The 19813-nt window shown below is 39.3% G+C and overlaps 1 protein-coding gene across 1 annotated transcript; it reads left to right on the top strand.

Moving 5' to 3' along the window:
• Positions 1-8520: 8520 nt before the first annotated feature.
• Positions 8521-14811, top strand: TMEM17 (transmembrane protein 17). The gene is made up of 4 exons (XM_003908713.5): positions 8521-8999; positions 12250-12353; positions 12495-12608; positions 13549-14811. Exons 1-4 carry the CDS (start codon positions 8900-8902, stop codon positions 13825-13827), a joined length of 597 nt encoding a protein of 198 aa, XP_003908762.1. The 5' UTR covers positions 8521-8899; the 3' UTR covers positions 13828-14811.
• The last annotated feature ends 5002 nt before the right edge of the window (positions 14812-19813 follow it).

Raw genomic sequence — 19813 nt, 5'->3', positions numbered from 1 at the left:
TCTTGAGGATTCTCAATTCATTGGGGGCATAAAAATGAAATAACTTTATTTTCTTAAAATTTACCCACCATGGGCCGGGCGCTGTGGCTCACACCTGTAATCCCAGCACTTTGGGAGGCCGAGGCGGGCAGATCACGAGGTCAGGAGATCAAGACCATCCTGGCTAAGATAGTGAAACCCCGTCTCTACTGAAAAGGATGAGTTTGTGTCCTTTGTAGGGACATGGACCAGCTGGGAGAATCATCATTCTTAGCAAACTATCACAAGACAGAAAACCAAACACCGCATGTTCTCACTCATGGGTGGGAACTGAACAATGAGATCACTTGGACTTGGGAAGGGAACATCACACACCGGGGCCTATCATGGGGAGGGAGGGAGGGATTGCATTGGGAGTTATACCTGATGCAATGACGAGTTGATGGGTGCAGCACACCAGCAAGGCACAAATAATATATAACAAACCACCACGTTATGCACATGTACCCTACAACTTACAGTATAATAATAATAAATAAATTAAAAAAAAATTATTGGCTGGGCATGGTGGCGAGGCGCCTGTAGTCCCAGCTACTCCGGAGGCTGAGGCAGGAGAGCATGAACCCGGGAGGCGGAGCTTGCCACTGTGCTCCAGCCTGGGCAAAAGAGCGAGACTCCGTCTCAAAATAAATAAATAAATAAATATCCACCCACTATCCACTCTCTTTTTTTTTCTGGGTGTCAACTCTTTTAATCACACCCTGGCTTGATTCCATTTATTAACCTCTTCAAGTTATTAAGATCATCTCATTCCAGCATGTAAGGCTCCATTTTGTTCATTTCAACTTAAGCTTCAAATGGGATGTAAAACTATTTTTTCCTCCCTTCTTTTTCCTCCTTTACTTCCAGACTTGTCCAAAAGTAGACGTCTATTGCTAGTGGCTTGGAGTGCATGCGTGTGTGAAGGTGGAGCGGCAGGTGCTCTGCTCTTTATATCCTTCCCTCTCTTTCTTTCAGTTGCTTCCCTTCTGATATTAGGGCAAGAAGAATAGGGAAGTAGATATTTCATATGGCTTCCTAGAAAGGTTGCAATTTCTTCTCTGTAGGATATTGCTGCTTCTTTATTTAGTCCTGTCAGACTTTTGATGTCCTCTATACTGGAGAGAATCCAAGTACTGGCTCCCTCACTGGCAAGGGTCATTGGGGGCCTCTCCACTGCCCAGTTCCTTCAGATGTATATCTTGCACCTACTTGACCTCTCCTGTGAGGGATCCAGCTAGCAGCCTCTTGGAGATAGGGATGTGGGCTACTGTGGTGCCTCCTCCCTTAGCTAGGCCATCTCTCTTATCCCCTCTCCTTGCTCTGCAAGCACGGAGCAGTCAGCTGGTCCAGGAAAGGTTACAGATGAGATGATCACCAATCTCCTACCTTGTAGAGGGGGGATGGCTGGGCATTTCTAAACTTTATAGGTAATTCTCCTGAGGGTTCCTTGTTAGACTTTGAGAGGAAAAAGTGCTTCCATCTTCTCCCTTACAGTGAGAATGGGGTGAAGGAAGGGAAGAGAATATCCTTATGAATATTATACTTCACAAAAGGCTAACCTCCTCTCTACCCACCCTTTCCTTATACTTCCATGAGTAGGAATGGGGTAGTTTGGGAAACGTTTGTGGTAGGACTGTTTCCCTGTATCAACATTCCTTAGTAGGCTGGCCTAACTATAGGTGGTCTCTCAAGTTAGAATATGTGAACTTACCCCATTCTGTGCATAGCTTTGAACCTTAGTCAGGGATCAGAGCACATTCCTGTTGACATCTTATTACACTTGTCTCCAATCACCCTGAACTTCTATTAATCTTCACACCATGTGTTGGGGAAAAAAAAAAAAAAAGAACAATTCTGTAGTAACTAAAAATACAGCACGAAAGGAAATGGGATACAGGAATAATGGCAATGATTTTCTATTTTGCAAAGCAAATACCTTCAAGAAAATTTGGATAATTGTATTATTCAGCTACCTAAGTAAAATAATTCAAATGTATTTGAACTCTTTGCCTGTGGGTACATCTTTCATTTTAGTACTAACTTGTCTATTTATAAAATTTCTACTCTTACAATCTTGATGTGATTGAGGATCAAAATTGAACATAGCTAAGCAATGCAAAGTATACTGTTGAAAACAAAGCATACTATTTGTTAAAAGCACAGAACCACAATTTAAAACAAGCCAGAGAGAACAGTGAACAATGTATCAATATTTACTGTGGGGAAAGCAATATTTTATTACAATCAATAACAGGTCAAGATTAATTTTTCTTCCAGAAAGGGGAACATAATTTATGCTTTACACAGTGTAATATACAAAATATTTTTAGTTCAGTAAGACATCACTACTAAAAATGGAACATGTTACTTATTCAGTAAAATGACCACCTGCTTCTAATCAGTATCATAATTCACTTGACAGATCTGAGGTTTCCTTAAGCGGGTTTTTGCTTTACTGATTTTCTTCCCTCGGCTTGACATTCCAGTCTCCCACATGGTTGATGCATGGAGCAGCTGCTTGATATAGCAGGTGAGCAATGTGGTAGACCAACACAAAGAAATGCCACAGAACCAAAAAACTATCATATAAACAGTATTTTAAAGGGGAAACAATTTTCTAATAAAAATTCTCAATGGCGATGTCTTTGAAGACAAAATATTAAAGTCAGCCTTGAAATATCACTTAATATAGTATAAAAATTCCTTTCATGAGATTTTGCTTTCTGTATAATTCATAGCCTGATTCTTTCTTATAAACCTTTGAGAAGTACTGTGAATAGAATATATCGTACCAGGGACTTGTATCAAAAAATCTTTGATTATCCATTAACAATTCGAGGATTAAGCCGGGCGCGGTGGCTCACGCCTGTAATCCCAGCACTTTGGGAGGCCGAGGCGGGCGGATCACAAGGTCAGGAGATCGAGACCACAGTGAAACCCCGTCTCTACTAAAAATACAAAAAATTAGCCGGGCGCGGTGGTGGGCGCCTGTAGTCCCAGCTACTCAGGAGGCTGAGGCAGGAGAATGGCGTGAACCCGGGAGGCGGAGCTTGCAGTGAGCCGAGATCGCGCCACTGCACTCCAGCCTGGGCGACAGCGCGAGACTCCGTCTCAAAAAAAAAAAAAAAAACAATTCGAGGATTATAAGATTACATTTCAGGTAATATAGAGTAAGATTTTTTAAATGTGGATGCCAATGTGGAATCATATCATAATCATAATTACATATCATACCCAAATATATAATTTATCTTTTAAATTTATCTAGATTCTGAGAAATGTCTCTCAGTTCATTTGAAAGCAATAAACTGAATGACATATTTACTTAAAAATATTTCTAAACTCTTTATTAGTATCAAGTGGAAAGAATTTTTGTTATGCCTAGGAGAAATTTAAATAAGTCAGGTCAGGTGTGGTGGCTCATGCCTATAATCCTGGCACTTTGAGTGGCTGAGGTGGGAGGATCAGCCTAGGCAACATAGGGAGACCTTGTCACTACAAAATTAAAAAAAAAAATTAGGTGGACGTGGTGGCATACCCCAGTAGTCCCAGCTATTAGAGAGACTGAAGTGGGTGGATCACTTGAGCTCAGGAGTTTGAGGCTACAGCGAGCTATACTTGCACCACTGCACTCCAGCCTGGGTAACAGAGTGAGACCCTACCTCAATAAATAAATAAATAACTCCCCCAAATCAGTTTCTTGTCATGTAAGATAATACATTATTACCAGACAACATGGTCCCTTATCAAAGGGAAGCTAATCATTGCATCAGTCTCAAAATGTTTGTGAAAACAAATAAGCAAATGATAAATGTAATTAAACCCCAAGAAATACATTAAACAACTATTGTAGAAACAGCTATTACTCTGAACATCAACACTGGTATAAGAACTAAGCAGTTTAAACTTTATGGGACTATGCATTAACCTAAAATGATTCCTGTGACTTTAAGTACAGAGATTCCATACTTTTTTTTTTTTTTTTTTTTTTTTCTTGAGATGGAGCCTCACTCTGTCGCCCAGGCTGAAGTACAGTGGCACAATCTCAGCTCACTGCAACCTCTGCCTCCCGGGTTCAAGCGATTCTCCTGCCTCAGCCTCTCGAGTAGCTGGGACTACAGGGGCCCATCACCACACCCGGCTAATTTTTGTATTTTTAGTATACACGGGGTTTCACCATATTGGCCAGGTTGGTCTTGAACTCCTGACCTTGTGATCAGCCCACCTTGGCCTCCCAAAGTGTTGGGATTGCAGGTGTGAGCCACTGTGCCCAGCCCATACTTCTTTCTTTAGATCCTAATAAGTAGTACATCTAGAAGATGGGAAACCCAAATCATACTAGTCTTCATTGTTCATGAATGTCGATCCCTTCCTGTATAGCCAATCACATTAGTGAAACACTGAAGGATCTCCCTTAGTATTTCTAATGTAATTGCCTATAAATATTGGGAGCATCAACTAATAAAGGTAACATTTGGAAAGTTTTTTTGAGCCCCTTGGACCATTTATGATACATCAATAATGGTAGGACTCATTCCAAACCACATTTTTTTCCTCTCAAATTATCTTCTCTAATGTTTTTGCATCATCATTGCCTCTTCCTCTCAATTTATTTTTAACAAGATTTTTTTCAAACTAGAAAATGTATGCTCATATAGGAAATTTGAATAATAAAATTAGAAGGAAAAATACCCATAATTCTATCAATTTTTTTTTCCTCCAGGATTTTGATAAAATAATTACAATCTGAAGAAGGTATCTTACATCTTTTCTCAGTGCTGGGGGAAAATATATTTAAAATAATTCACTTAGGGTTTTGATAAGAATTCACATAGGTTTTTGGTTAACATAATGGGCTGCTTTAATGCTTAATTGCCTCTACTGTCTTTATTAGGAAAGCAATAGAGGTATTACCTAGCAGGTCCAGTAGAATTCACAAAATTAAATACCAGCATTATTTGACTCCACTCTAGGTGTTGCTTCTTCATAAACTTCACTTTAATTGATGTGTAAATGGTAATTATCATGTATAGAGAGCCTTAATGATATAATATTCACATCAACCACAACAGTAAGATATTATTATTATTACTTTACAAAACAAGTATCTGAAATCAGTCACATAGCTCTTAAATGGTACATTGGGAATTTTAGGGTATTTGAACCCTGTCCTCTCAGCTTCCAAGGACATTCTCTCTACTGCAGCCCAACACCTCGCCATAAATATCATAATCTGCTTAACCAGGCCCTGTGGTTGGGCACTTCAAATGCCCACTCACCTCTCTCTTTTCTAAACAATTATCAATAATGTTGGAGAAGCATTTGGTGTATAAAACTTTGTTTCTATGATTATTTTCCCCAGAGTCTTAAGATTTAAATTATTGTATTAAAGGAGGCAGGAATGTTTTAAAGGCTCTTTTTTTTTTTTTTTTTTTTTGAGACTGATTCTCACTCTGTGGCCCAGGCTGGAATGCAGTGGTACGATCTCGGCTCACTGCAAGCTCCTCCTCCTGCCATTCTCCTGCCTCAGCCTCCCAAGTAGCTGGGACTACAGGCACCCACCACCACACCCAGCTAATTTTTTGTTTTTGTTTTTTTGAGAGGGAGTCTCGCTCTGTCGCCCAGGCTGGAGTGCAGTGGCCGGATCTCAGCTCACTGCAAGCTCCACCTCCCGAGTTTACGCCATTCTCCTGCCTCAGCCTCCCAAGTAGCTGGGACTACGGGCGCCCGCCACCTCGCCCGGCTAGTTTTTTGTATTTTTAGTAGAGACGGGGTTTCACCATGTTAGCCAGGATGGTCTCGATCTCCTGACCTGGTGATCTGCCCGCCTCAGCCTCCCAAAGTGCTGGGATTACAGGCGTGAGCCATCACGCCCAGCCTAAAGGCTATTTCTATATATTGCCAATTGCTTGTCTCAATGCAGTTGGCCAAATTATAATTCAATCAGCTGAGCCTGAGGCCTCCTGCTTCACTGTTCCCTTTATTTAAAAAACCTCGGTTCATTTGATAGATGAGAAGTGATTCTCTGTTGCTAAGGTTTTTTAAATTGTTATAAATTCACTATGTTTTAATACACCAATTCACCATTCTACAAAGTGAACCTTATACAGGGCTGGCTAAGTCCTTGAACTAGAAAGGGAAGACAAGAGAGTGGTTATTAGGCTTTTTCTTCGTTTTACTCACTCAACGGTCATCCAGCTCCTACTCTTGGCCAGGTACCACACTGCGCTAGTGTTGGGGATATAAAGATGAAAGTCCATTCTTGACCTCTAAGAGCTTAAGGACTAGCAAGAGACACAGACACATAAACAGACAATTTTAGTATAGAGTGACCAGCACTGTGACCAAAGAAACAACAGGAAGATACTTTGGGAAACACGGAAGAGAGCACCTAAGCTACTTCAGGAGGGTCCTAGAAGCCTTTTTGGAGATTCTCAGGTCTGAGCTCCATCTTGAAATGAAGCAGAAGTTAACCAGCTTTTCCCTGACATCTTCAACCCGAATTAATTGGTTCTTCATCAGTGGTCCTTTAATAGAGCACTCATAACAACAGTGTTTGCACTTACTTCTTTCCATATCTCTCACTCTTTCACTGAGCTGTGCTTCTTGATGAAGAGGGACCATATCCCTAATTAGCCTAGCACAATACCCAAAAACACAGTAGGAATGCAATAAACGTTTGTGTAATTATTTTAAAATTCTAGTCATGAATTTATTTCCACCCATATCTTCTTCTTGCATTTATATAAATGTGTGATTTTCCTTTTGATTGTAAAAATAATACTTTTACCACACACCCATCAGAAGGGCTAAAAGGAAAGGATAACAAATAACAAGTGTTGGTGAAGTATATGGAGTAATGGAAATATTCATACATTGCTGGAGGCAGCAGGAATTGGTTCGATCACTTTGGAGAACTGTTGGCAGCCTCTACTAAAGCTGGGTCTTTCGTATCCTATGACATGGCAATTCCACTCTCGATACACACTCAACAAAAATGCATGCATATGTTCACCAAGAGGCATCTTTTCACCAAAGCAGCACTATTCGTAACAGCTGCAAACTAGAAAATACAGACACTCATCAACAGTAGAATGAGTAAGCTTATTGTGGTATGATCACACAGAGCAAGGCAAAAGAATCTACACTCAATGATATGAAGGAATTTCATGAAAGTAATGTTGAAGACAAAGCCAGTTTTTTATTTTTAAAAAGTATTTACAGTACCATGGCTTTTATATAAATATGCAAAACTGAGAAGCAAGATGACAAAGGGAGTGTCACATCTAGAAAGTGGTGCAATAAGATGCACAGCTAGTGCTGCCTTGTGACTCTAAGATCTACCTCCTTCAAAAGTTTGCCTGTGGCAAATGCGGCTCGGCTCCCAAGCCAAGACAAAGTATAATTGGAGTGCCGAGGCTAAAAAACAAAATACCAACGAGACTGGTCGAATGAGGCACCTAAAAATTGTGTACAGCAGGTTAAGGCATGGCTTTTCTGAAGGAACGCCACCTAAACCCAAGAGGACAGCTGTTGCAGCAGGAGTTCAAGACCAGCCTGGCAAACGTGGCGAAACCCTGTCTCTACTAAAAACACAATAATTAACCGAGTGTGGTGGCGGGCGCCTGTAATCCCAGCTACTCGGTAGGCTGAGGCAGAAGAATCACTTGAACCCGGGAGGCGGAGGTTGCAGTGAGCCGAGATTGTGCCATTGCACTCCAGCCTGGGCGATAGAGCAAGACTCTGTCTCGAATAAAAAATATATATATAGTTGGATTAGTCACACAATAAATGTTCCGATTTAAAAAAAAAAAAGGCAAAACTCTCCTTTGCTGTTAGAATTCAGGAAAGGTCAGTTATGAGTGAGGAGGGGGTTTAGTGACTGAAAGGAAATAGGAAGGGGGAGTTTCTGGGAATATTGTAACGTTTCTTGAACAGGGTGCTGACTAGACATGCAGATTTCAGTTTGTCTATGTATGTATATTACACTTAGTTTTTTTAAGTAATATATCTTTATATGTTTATTACTTACAAATGGTATACAATTTTTCTGTATGTATATTACTTAGTTTTATTTAAGTAATATATCTTAGAGAGAAAGCTAGAAAATACAGAAGTGTTTAAAAATTTTTGAATCACCTACAATCCCACTATCCAGTGATAACTACTGTTAATATTTTTTTCCAGTTTTTTTTTTTTGAAGTCAGTGTGCACATGCTCTCTCCTCCCCTCCACTCATACACATAAATTTTGCTAAATTAGGTTTATTCTCATTTAGTTTTATTTCTGCTTTATTTTTACATAAACTATATCATTCAATATTCTTTGCAAGCATTTTATAAGCAGCTGAAACATACTCCATTGAATGCATATGCTCCAGTACATTTAATCAGTTGCCCATTGCTCTATTTTCTTATTAAAAAATAATCAGTCATAGTATCTCTCTCTCACACATACCGCTACACCTCTAGACATTCTTTAAGCTCTGCATTCATTCTCTATTTCCCTCCAGAAAGGTTGTACTGATTTACAGTTTCACTGGCAAGATATGAGGGCTCCTTGTATCGCAGTCCAACCCCAGCTCATTTCTTAGTATAGGTTTGTTTTTAGGATGGTCGGGCTCAAAGCAGAACTAAGAGATCTGCCGTTTTGGACTCGGCCGAGGCGCGCGGCTCCCGGGGCCTGGAACGCGCTCTGAGTACGCCGGTCGCTTCAAGGTTGCGCGGGCTCCCGACGAGACCCGGCACAGCCGGGCACCCCCGCGCGCTCCCGGATCTCGCCGGCCTCGCGCCGGCCGGTTGCCATGAGAACCACGGAGCCTCGGAACGCCCGCAGACTAGCCTGTATCTGAGGGGGCGAGGGATACCGAGGCCCAGGCATGGAGCTGCCGGATCCGGTGCGCCAGCGGCTGGGAAACTTCAGCCGGGCTGTGTTCACTGATTCCAATCGGACCGGTCCGGAGTACAGTGAGGGTCCCGGTGAGTGACCGAGGCCGGCGCAGGGGGTGTGGCCTGCTGAGGGCTTGGCGTGGGTTTTGGAGCGTCCAGAATTTGCCCGTACCTAAAATGGCGATGTCGCCTTCAGTCAGTTCCCCGCAGTGCGGGCCAGAGCCTTGGAGGAGGGGCCGGCCGGGGCGGGGAGCTGAGGCGCTGGCGGCCTCCGGCCGCGGGCTGGGCCTGGTCTGCGCGCGCTAGTGCCTGGCCTGCTCCGTGCAAGCCCGGCAGCTGAGGTGGGGCCGACCTCTGTGCCATGCAAGGCCCATCATTGCTCCTGGGAAACCCCAAAAATAAAAAGATAAAAGCCGCCCTTGCTGCACAGGCTAGTCCCCCGCGCACCGCGAGAGCGAAGGCCCAACTTGCTTTTCCTCTGCGGCGCCCGCCCCGGCTTTTCTGTCCAGGATGGCGAGGAACAGCCCAAGCAATCCCACCTCCCCTGTCCCCACCCGCCGCCCAGGGAGCAAATTTGCCTTTTCCCTTTTCGTAGCAGAACAAGTATGTTCCTAAGCAAGGCCATTTTCTGGCAGAAAAGATTAGGGGGAAAAAAATTTTTTTTTAAAGAGTCCTTTCAAACCACCATCCACTCCCAACTGGCATGTGCCATACTAGCCGGACGTTCAACAAAACTCACCCCTTCCCTGCCTTCTCCTCCTCCTCCCCTATATGTAACTCTTACCATAAGGTAAGAAAATACCATGATGCCTCTGCATCCTTCAACTTGATGACAAGTGATAACACAGTTTCCTCCAGAACAGGTTCCTCCTCCTACATCATGATGGTAGACAACACACTGTCAACCAAACCCGTGTGGTTTCCATCATTCAAATCTGCTGGGAAATATAAATCTTTTCCACTGCTTGGTTTTACAGAATTTTTAAAAGGGACAGAGAAAAGTAAAGGCAGTCCCCAAAGCTGCATTTTGTCGTCTTGATCACTTGCCTATTCCCCAAATGTAGGCCTTTATGATTTAGGATGTACAGAGAAAAATGTGAAAAAATTAGGTTTCACGTTTCTGGTTCCAAGGATGAGGCTTAATGAGCACTAACGTCTGATAATACAAGGTAAAAAGACGTTTTCTGAAAAGGGCCAGATAGTAAGTACTTTAGGCTTTGTAGGCCATATGGTCTCCACGGCAGCCACTGACAATAGTTATTGAATAGGCATGGCTGTGTTCCAATAAAACTTTAAGGATATTGAAATTTGTATTTCATATGGATTTCACATATGAAAAAAATATTACTTTTTTAACCATTTAAAGGTGAAAAAACATTTTTAGCTCATTGACTGTACAAAAACGTTTAGGCAGCTGACCAGTTGTTTACCTATCCCTGATTTATATTGTATGTTTTAATTTAAATTCCATTTATAGAACTCAACTTGAACTTTGGCAAAATTCAGTAAATGTATATCTTATGCTTTTAAGGTTCATTTACATATTAATTTGATTTTCATTTCCATGATTATAAGTTTGATCTGCTGAAATATGGACATAGCATAACCTTTAAGATGTTAACACACAATACTTCTAACATAAAAACCGTTCTTTGCAAAATTTGACTACAGTTTCTTCTCAAAGGTACTGAAATGTTCTGCTTGCCCAATTTATTATTCTTTCCCGTATTTTGTTCTTTGTGGATCGAAGTAGGTTTGATTATTTGTACTGTAATAACAAATTTATGTAATTACCATGTCCACAGCATTGTGCTGTTGCTATCAGAAAGATCCTAGGCTGGTGAGTTGTCTTCAGATTTAACAGATTTTAAGAATTCATTCATTTATCAGTGGTAATTTAATAAGCAGTTGCAAGCAAAAGTAGATCATAATAATCAGGCATATTTTTGGAGCTAAAAGAAACTATTTTGCTGTGAGAGACCATGACTGTTTCTTATATTTTAAAATTATTAAATGACAGATAAAAACACTCAACTATGGAGAAAAGGAGAAAATAATGTTCTTAAGACATTTATTTTAGGACCTTTAAAATCTTACGTGTAGAACAACTGATTTCAATATATGTGTCCGCTCTTAAGAATTTAGTCAAATTTAGGATGTATTTTGTAGGGTTCAATTTTAAAAATCAAATTCTTAATTTAGGACCCTTCTGTCTTACATAAAAGCAAAAAGTGTTATGGAATCAACCTTAGGTAAATGGAACTCATGTATCACAAATGGCTATACTAGTAATGTCCTTATGACAGTATGCTTACATTAATTCATTCTTATGTGTATTTGATATTCACTGCATATAAAGCAAGATGCTAGATTCTATGAGGGTCTCAAATTAGGGTGGGACATGGTGTGTGCTTGCAGATAAGTAGATAAATAGAAGAGAAGAAGGAAAGGGGACTAATATTTGTTGAGTGCCTACTAAGTGTGCCCAGCACAGTGCTAGGAAGAAATAATTCATATTGGCTCTAATTCTCACAAGCAGCCTGTAAGGAAGTTTTAATTTCACTATTTTACAGATGAAGAAATAGAAGCTCAAAGAACTTAAATAATTTATATCAAGTCTGACATCCAGGGTCACAGAGGTTTGGGGAGCTCGGGTTTGCTTGAACTCTGAAGCCCGTGATCTGTTCAGTACACCAGACTGTTTTTCGGGGAGGGGAATGTGGTTCTTTGCTAGCACTTCTTATTGACAGTTTAGAGTGATAAGTACCTGAAGGGAAAGGTATTTCTGCTGGGGTGGGGGAACTGATGAAGGAAGTATTGATGGAAAAGACGACGCTGAATTGGACTTTAAAGAATGGCTAAGATTAGGGTATGCTGAAAAGAAAGATGTGTCTAATTATATAATCTTGGTAATCCATTTTTGTATGAGATTAGTTTATATGTGAGAGATTCATTTTTATTTATTTTATGCATTAATTTTATATGCTATTTACATAGAATTCTACAAAGGAGGCAACGATAATTATCTGTTGAATAGGATTTATATTGATATTCTACATTAAATCTGTACCAGTAGTATATGCAAAAAAGTCAGAAGACTGTAATGGCAAAATGGTAAAATAATTGAAAAATATGAAGCATACCCCCAAATAGCCAATATTTGACCTAACTGGTATTAGGATGAATATTCCTTTTACTGTCAATGATTATAAATAGGCTTAAAATTTGGTGTTTTACTGAGCCAATATTATAGTTATTAATTCTAGGGGATAGGATATATATATATATATAGGGCATAGACCAAGTTTCATAATTTATTCCTTTTCTATTCCTTCTGTAGAAAATGAAATGGTCTCCAGTTTGGCATTGCAGATGTCACTTTATTTTAATACCTACTATTTCCCACTGTGGTGGGTAAGCAGCATTATGATGCTTCACATGAAGGTAAATCTAAGCTTTAATACTTTTGCTGCCCTGACGTTGTTAGAGTGTCAATAAAATTAAAGTTCTTAATAATTTTTTTCTATCTCAAATCAGTGTTACTATAGGTGCGATTTTACAAACATGTTTTGGCCTTTCTTTTAGTATTCAATCTTGCCTGATTACTACAAATTCATTGTGATCACTGTTATCATCCTAATAACCTTAATTGAAGCCATCCGGTTGTATCTGGGCTACATGGGTAACCTACAGGAAAAGGTAAGCTCTTTTTTCCTTTCTCTCAGTGATAGATATAAATGAAATCAGTTTTCATAACAAGTAAAAGGCAGTGAGGTGTGGCAGAAAGAGCACAGGCCTGAATTTAAAGCCTGACTCCAGCTTTACCACTTCTGTCACTGTGGTCTGTTTGCTTAATCTCTTGAGCCCTGGTTTCCTCATATATAAAATGAGGAAAATAATATTTACTTCACAGGTTTATTGTGATTAAGTGAAATGATTTATGTAAAGCATATGAATGTGGTAAACACTTAAAATTGATATTTTCCCTCTTCTCATCAGTCTTGAAAATACATGGTTACTTAAACATGTGTATTTGGATCCTGAATAAGAAAATGGGGGAAAATTATGAATTCGTTTCCTACGCCAGGCCCGTTTTCTGCATCATCATGCTACCTAAGCATTTATGGTTACCAGAGTGTAGGGATAATGCCTAAAGATTCCTGTGGTTTTCTAGGCCCTTCATAATAAGGCCCCACCCAGCCTGTCTTACTGTAGGTTTTGCTGTTTTCTCACTCAGCCATTCATTCCAGGCTGATGTGCTGATTCCCAATCATGCTAGTTTCACGTGTTTGCTTACTTACCTTTTTGCCTCTTCCTCCTCCACAACTTTAAAAGCCTACATCCCTGAGGTCTTTCTTTCACCTACCCTAATCACTCTCTTATTTCTTGTAGCATTTAGTCTGTACTTCTAAATATTGCCCTTAATTGTTCACTAAAGTGTAGTATTCTAGGATTGTTTTACATAAATTAGTTTTCTCATCTAGACTGTAAGTTCTCTGAGGACAAGGACCATGTCATCCTCCTTCGGAATCACTCACAGAGCCCATAATGTAGGTTCACAGTAGTGATAAGTACTTATCTGTATAAACAAAAACTATATTTTACTGATTTTTATTACTCTTGATATGTGTCATTGCAGGTTCCTGAGCTGGCTGGCTTTTGGCTTTTGAGCCTTCTATTGCAGTTACCTTTAATTCTTTTCTTGCTCTTTAATGAAGGCCTAACAAATCTGCCCTTGGAAAAAGCGATACATATCATCTTCACTCTCTTCCTTGCTTTCCAAGTTGTTGCAGCATTTCTTACCTTAAGGAAAATGGTTAATCAGTTGGCAGTTCGTTTCCACCTCCAAGACTTTGACCGGCTCTCTGCAAACAGAGGAGACATGAGAAGGATGAGGTCATGTATAGAAGAGATCTGACCCAGTGTTGAGTGAAAATCTGACAGATCATTCTAGAAGACTGTAAGAGTTAGGAAAATATCAGAGCTCTAATATGAGAAAAGGGACAAAGCAATTGTTTTGTATACACTCTTACTCTGAAATTCCAAGGTTGGGGGCAATGATGAAACTTTGTACAATGTATGAATCAGTATATTAGCCCCAAAACCTAGATGTTGTCCACCTGATGCCAAATTTCTTAATGTTTTTTGATGTTGTCTTTTTCAGGAGTGTAGAAATGTATGTATTGGTGGTTGTCATTTGCCAGCTCTCCTGTAGTAATTCTGGTTAGAATCTGTAACTAGAGATGTGTCCATTTCTTTAAAACTTGTTGGTTGTCCGTGTCTTGGCTGTACATATGACCATGTTTCTTGACATGGAAATGCCAGTCAATGTTCCTATGTATCTGACTATATTTATAAACCAAGAGACCCGCCAGGCGCGGTGACTCACACCTGTAATCCCAGCACTTTGGGAGGCCAAGGGGGGTGGATCACGAGGTCAGGAGATCAAGACCATCCTGGCTAACACGGTGAAACCCCGTCTCTACTAAAAACACCAAAAAAAAAGTTAGCCAGGTGTGGTGGCGGGCACCTGTAGTCCCAGCTACTTGGGAGGCTAAGGCAGGAGAATGGCGTGAACCCGGGAGGCGGAGCTTGCAGTGAGCCAAGATCAAGCCACTGCACTCTAGCCTGGGCAGCAGAGCGAGACTCTGTCTCAAAAAAATAAATAAATAAAAAATAAACCAAGAGACCAAATTTTCATGTCTGCTAGGGTTAAATTCTAACCCTAATATTAGCTGTTATACTGAGATTAAGAAGAAAACAGGTGGATTGCCTTGGTATTTAGGAAATATTTTTGTTATAAAATTATAACTTTCATAAAACCATATTCAGTATTTGTAATGGTGGTATATAAAATGCTTTTACAATAAATTATTAAATATTTAAGGTATCAACAACAGATCATCCTTGTCTTGTGCAATTCTTTTGGGCTATAGATTTGTGTTTTTTATTACAGAGTTGCAAGGGAAGGAAGGAAAACAAATCCTAGAGAGCTTTCTATGTAGTGGGCACTGTAGTAGGCGTTTTAAATTAGCACTGTGATCTCATCTACTAGGTTATCGGTCACCAAAGAACTGCTTCATACCCATTAAATTCACATGAGGCTTGATTTGGAAACCAGAGCGCCTCTTAATACATATGAGAGCTAAGATGGCCAAAGGGACTATACTCATGATCCTGAATGAGCATGCTCCCTTGCTAATAGGAGAAATCTATTTTAGGAGATTTGGTTAAGAACAAAGTTGCTTGGATTATCCGAACATTATATTTAAGTGACTGTTGGACTGTCTTAAAGGATGTGATATGTTCATTACAGGTTTTCTTTTTTTCTATAGGGAAATGGGCCTTCATAATGTATTTCACTGAGAGACAGTTGTAGCTGCATTAAACATTGCTCTTTTCAAGTTTCTTTTTCTACAATTCATACTTTGGATTCCCAGGTTTTGCCTTATTCATTCTTGTTTTGCTGAACTTCAAAAAATGTCTTTAGTTCCCACTCATTCTTGATTCTTCCTGACCAAACTATGCTAATTTTATTATTTCTCCTCTTTATGATTATATATAAAGTTCAGCCAAATATTTCTCCCTCCATGCAGTGGCTAGTTAATCTTTCTCATGCCAAAGTAGTCACTAGTTATACTCTTAATAATTTGGAATTTAAAATAGAATTCTGTTTGAATAGTTTTCTAAAACATATTCATTTGCATTTGTTTCCCAGATAGGACTAGGTAGGTATCTGGGTAGGTATAGGTAGGTGATTCTATAAGAAAATATAAAATAAAATTAAATCTACAAAGCAGATAAATTAGGGGATGATGGAGACATTTCTATTTCAAGATTGTTTCCAGAGTTTTATTTTAAATAGCAGAACTTCTGGTACATTTAAACTTTAAGAGATTAATAACAAAATGTCAGTCATAATCATAAAAAAATTTTTTAACTGTAAAAAATTTGAGAAAATTGATTTATCAAAATTTCCAAGTAATTTTGCTGTAATAAACATATTGTTTAAAATGCAGATATAGTAACAGTGGGGGAAAAAAAAGATAGTAAATTGAAACCATGACCAAGTCATTTGTTTGTTTTCCATCTGAACAGTAAAACCATGACTTTTTGGGTCAGGCTGAACCAATATTTTCTATTGGAGTATACCTGGTTCCCTATATAAGTATGTGAAAATCAAGGTAGAGAAGATATTTACATGTCAGCACATTTGGGGGTTAGGTAGTCTTTAATTTTATCTGAATATGTTTATCCATCCTTAATTTATATTTTATCCTTCTCTCTTTACAACACTTCTGAAAATTTTTGTTTAAAATGTTGAACTTCACAAATGTTTTGTCCTTTACATATTTTTTCTATAAATCAAAATTATTTTATTTTTATTTATTTCTTCTTTTTTTTTTTGAGATGGAGTTTTGCTCTGTCACCCAGGCTGGAGTGCAGTGGCACGATCTTGGCTCACTGCAACCTCTGCCTCCTGGGTTCAAGTGATCCTCCTGCCTCAGCCTCCTGAGTAGCTGGGATTATAGGCACCTGCCACCATGCCTGGCTAATTTTTTTGTATTTTTAGTAGAGACAGGGTTTTACCATGTTGGTCAGGCTGGTTTTGAATTCCTGACCTCAAGTGATCCATCTGCCTCGGTCTCCCAAAGTGCTGGGATTACAGGCGTGAGCTACCAAGCCTAACCTAAATCAAAATTATTTTAAAACATCAAAATGTATTACTTTAACATACACTTGAATGACTAGTATATATAAGGAATAGTCAAAGGTTCATAGACAAGACAGGCTCCTAGTTCTCAGGGATATGATGTGGGAGGTAAAACATTTGTACAACCTTAAGACAAAGTAAAAAAAGCATAACTTTATCAGGGAAATGCATTGAATGAGTTTCTACCTGCTAAGTACCTCACCAGTAACAGGCCCTTGGCTTCCAGTGCATCTTCCCTCTGTGTTCCTAGCACTTAGTATCCCAGGATTAGCACATTAGCCCTACACCAACACGATTTAGTATTCACCATACTTCACATTGTCTGAGAGGGGATAGGCGGTATTCAGGTTAAATGAATACACACTCAATCCCACTTGTCTATGCAAACAAGAAGTCCACTGTCTGGTAGTAAAGGCAGATAAGCAAATCAGTGATAGCACAGGGTGGTGGGGCCCTATAGGATTACAGAGAAGAGACATCTAAATGAATGACGAATCTGGAAAGGCTTCCCAAAGAAAGTGACACTTGAGATTTAAAGAATGACAGCATATTAAGTTCAGTGTTAAGAAACAAAAAATAGTGACTGTGAGTTCTGTTTCAACTGCTACAACTAGTTTGTTGAGGCTAGTGGAAAGGGTGCATGAGAAGAAATGGTACAGAATAAGGCAGAGAAGCTTGGAAGGTGCTAGGAAGCCTGGGTAAAGCTTTGAATATATTCTGTCTTTAATTTTTCAGAACTCTATTCTGAATCCCTGAACGGTTTAAACAGTGGAATATCACAAACAGAATTAGGTTTCAGAAAGATCTCTTTGAAGACAATGTGAAAAATGGATTGAAAGGGTTGGACCAGAGGCAGAGATACCAGGAGGAATGTGATTAAGTAAGTTAGATGAGAACAAGCTGGCCTGGATAAAGTCAGTGGCAATAAAATAAACTTGAATAGAACCTACTATAGTGTTTTAAAGATAATTTTGTATTTTAAAACAGATATTAGGAGGGTTTTTTTCTAATTCGTCTTTTCAGAGATGACCTATAAGGGTAAACAAAATGAAATATTGCCTTTCTTATCTCCCCCACACCCACAGTTATTAGATTATTATTTTGTTGTTGTCTTTTAGAGACAGGGTCTTGCTCTGTCACCCCGGCTGGAGTGCAGTGGCACAATCATAGCTCACTGCAGCCTCCAACTCCTAGGCACAAGTGATCTCACCTCAGCCATCCAAGTAGCTAGGACTACAGGCACAGGCCACCATGCCCCGCTAATTAAAAAAAAAAATTGTAGAGCTGAGGTCTCCCTGTGTTGCCTAGGCTGGTCGTGAACTCCTAGCCTCAAGCAATCATTCCGCCTCAGCCTCCCAAGATGCTGGGATTACAGGTGTGAGCCACCACACCCAGCCATTAGATTATTATTAGACTTAAATAGAGCTCTATCTAATCTAAGTTTTATTTGACATAACCTACCTAATGATTCATTTACTTGAATTAAGATTATAGTTTTTAAAAACTCGGTTGGGCGCAGTGGCTCACGCCTGTAATCCCAGCACTTTGGGAGGCCGAGGCGGGCAAATCACAAGGTCAGGAGATTGAGGCCATCCTGGCTAACACGGTGAAACCCCGTCTCTACTAAAAATACAAAAAATTAGCCGGGTATGGTGGCAGGTGTCTGTAGTCCCAGCTGCTCCGGAGGCTGAGGCAGGAGAATGGCCTGAACTCAGGAGGCGGAGCTTGCAGCGAGCTGAGATCCCGCCACTGTACTCCAGCCTGGGCGACAGAGTGAGACTCCATCTCAAAAAAAAAAAAAAAAGATCGAAAGGATCACAAGATTTTTTGAGAGTAAAGAAAAATCATCTATAATTCCACCACCTTAAAATAACAACTATTCACAAATGTCATGTTTCTTTGATGTTTTTACTTTGCAAATAGTTTTTTAAAAACACAATTGTGATCATAAGCACTTACAGTTGTGCACCCTGCTTTTCTGAAAACACTGAAAGTGTTTACCCATGTTTCTACATAGTGACACAATCATCATCTTAAATGATTGTGTGTTATTTCATCAAGTAGATGGGCCATAATTTATTTAACTTCTCTCCTATCATTAGATATTTGTGTTATTTCCTTTTTCTTTTATACATAACATTGTAATGAACAGCTCATGCATATAGCTTTTTCCATCTCTTAGATGATTCCTTTTAATTAATAAGCCAGATTCCTGGAAGTGAAATTGCTGGGTCCTAGAGTATGGACATTTTTAAGGGCATATTGCCAAATTATAACATCCACTTTCTACTATTCACCACGCGCAATTCTAAAAATAGTACAATGAAAATTTTGACAAGGACAGATTTGTGGACTTTAGTTACCCATTTGTCGTTGTATTTCTGAGTAGTTACCACAGGAACACTGAGTCTCAAGAGAAAGAAAAAAAAAAAATCTAAAAGCTGTGAAAGGAGAACTGGAAAGAATAAAAAAAAAAAAAAGATTTTTGAATTAAGGGAAAACTGATAAGGGACGGGAAAAGGATTAGGCAAGCTGGTCGCAGTCAGCAACAGACAGTGAGATGTGACACAATAAAAACTGGGTCATTGAGTTGGGACAGCCCTAGGACATAAAAAGACTGAAATGAAGTAAAGCTCTGGATTACTTTGTTCTTGAATATTGAATTTTTTCAGAAGCATGGAGCATGAAATATTATAGTGATAAGCCAAGATTGGAAACATAGCCAAGAAAAAGAGGTCTTTAAGGGATTGTTTAAAATGTGCTGAAGGAATAATTTGGTTTGGTCTTAAACGGCTCAAAAAGTAAATTGACATAAAGCTTTTGCATAGCAAAATAGGCATGGAGGCAGAAAACAAAGCGGCAAACAGAAGAGTTTACCCTGCAAATTGTTTAGCATGTAATATGTTAGATTTTGGTCATAGAAATGATTTATCAGAAGACTGAACTGCTGTATTTTGTAAGTGTAATTAACACCAACTTGTTATGGGTATACATCTTTATTCTAGTTTTAAGAGACTGTTAATTTGGGGGTTTTAAATCAAAAAGCAAAACTACATAGTTATGAGGCCATTCTAAGAATCATTCTAAAAATCTTTTTTCACCAGTGTTTAAGCACTTAAAAATATTCAAGCCCTAGAAAAATGTGTTTAAATGTAAGTTTAACCTCAACATTTAAATGTATTCTGACAGA

The sequence above is a fragment of the Papio anubis genome, chromosome 14, assembly GCF_008728515.1.
Source record: "Papio anubis isolate 15944 chromosome 14, Panubis1.0, whole genome shotgun sequence".
Classification (NCBI taxonomy): Eukaryota; Metazoa; Chordata; class Mammalia; order Primates; family Cercopithecidae; genus Papio; species Papio anubis.
The sequence above is the reverse complement of the archived record's forward strand: the minus strand, read 5'-3'. Positions and strand labels throughout refer to the sequence as shown.

Coding starts and splice junctions, on each gene's coding strand:
- TMEM17 (XM_003908713.5), top strand. CDS start 8,900: ATGGAGCTGCCGGATCCGGTGCGCCAGCGGCTGGGAAACTTCAGCCGG. Junction 9,000..12,249: donor GGAGTACAGTGAGGGTCCCG/GTGAGTGACCGA, acceptor TTCCTTCTGTAG/AAAATGAAATGGTCTCCAGT. Junction 12,609..13,548: donor TGGGTAACCTACAGGAAAAG/GTAAGCTCTTTT, acceptor GTGTCATTGCAG/GTTCCTGAGCTGGCTGGCTT.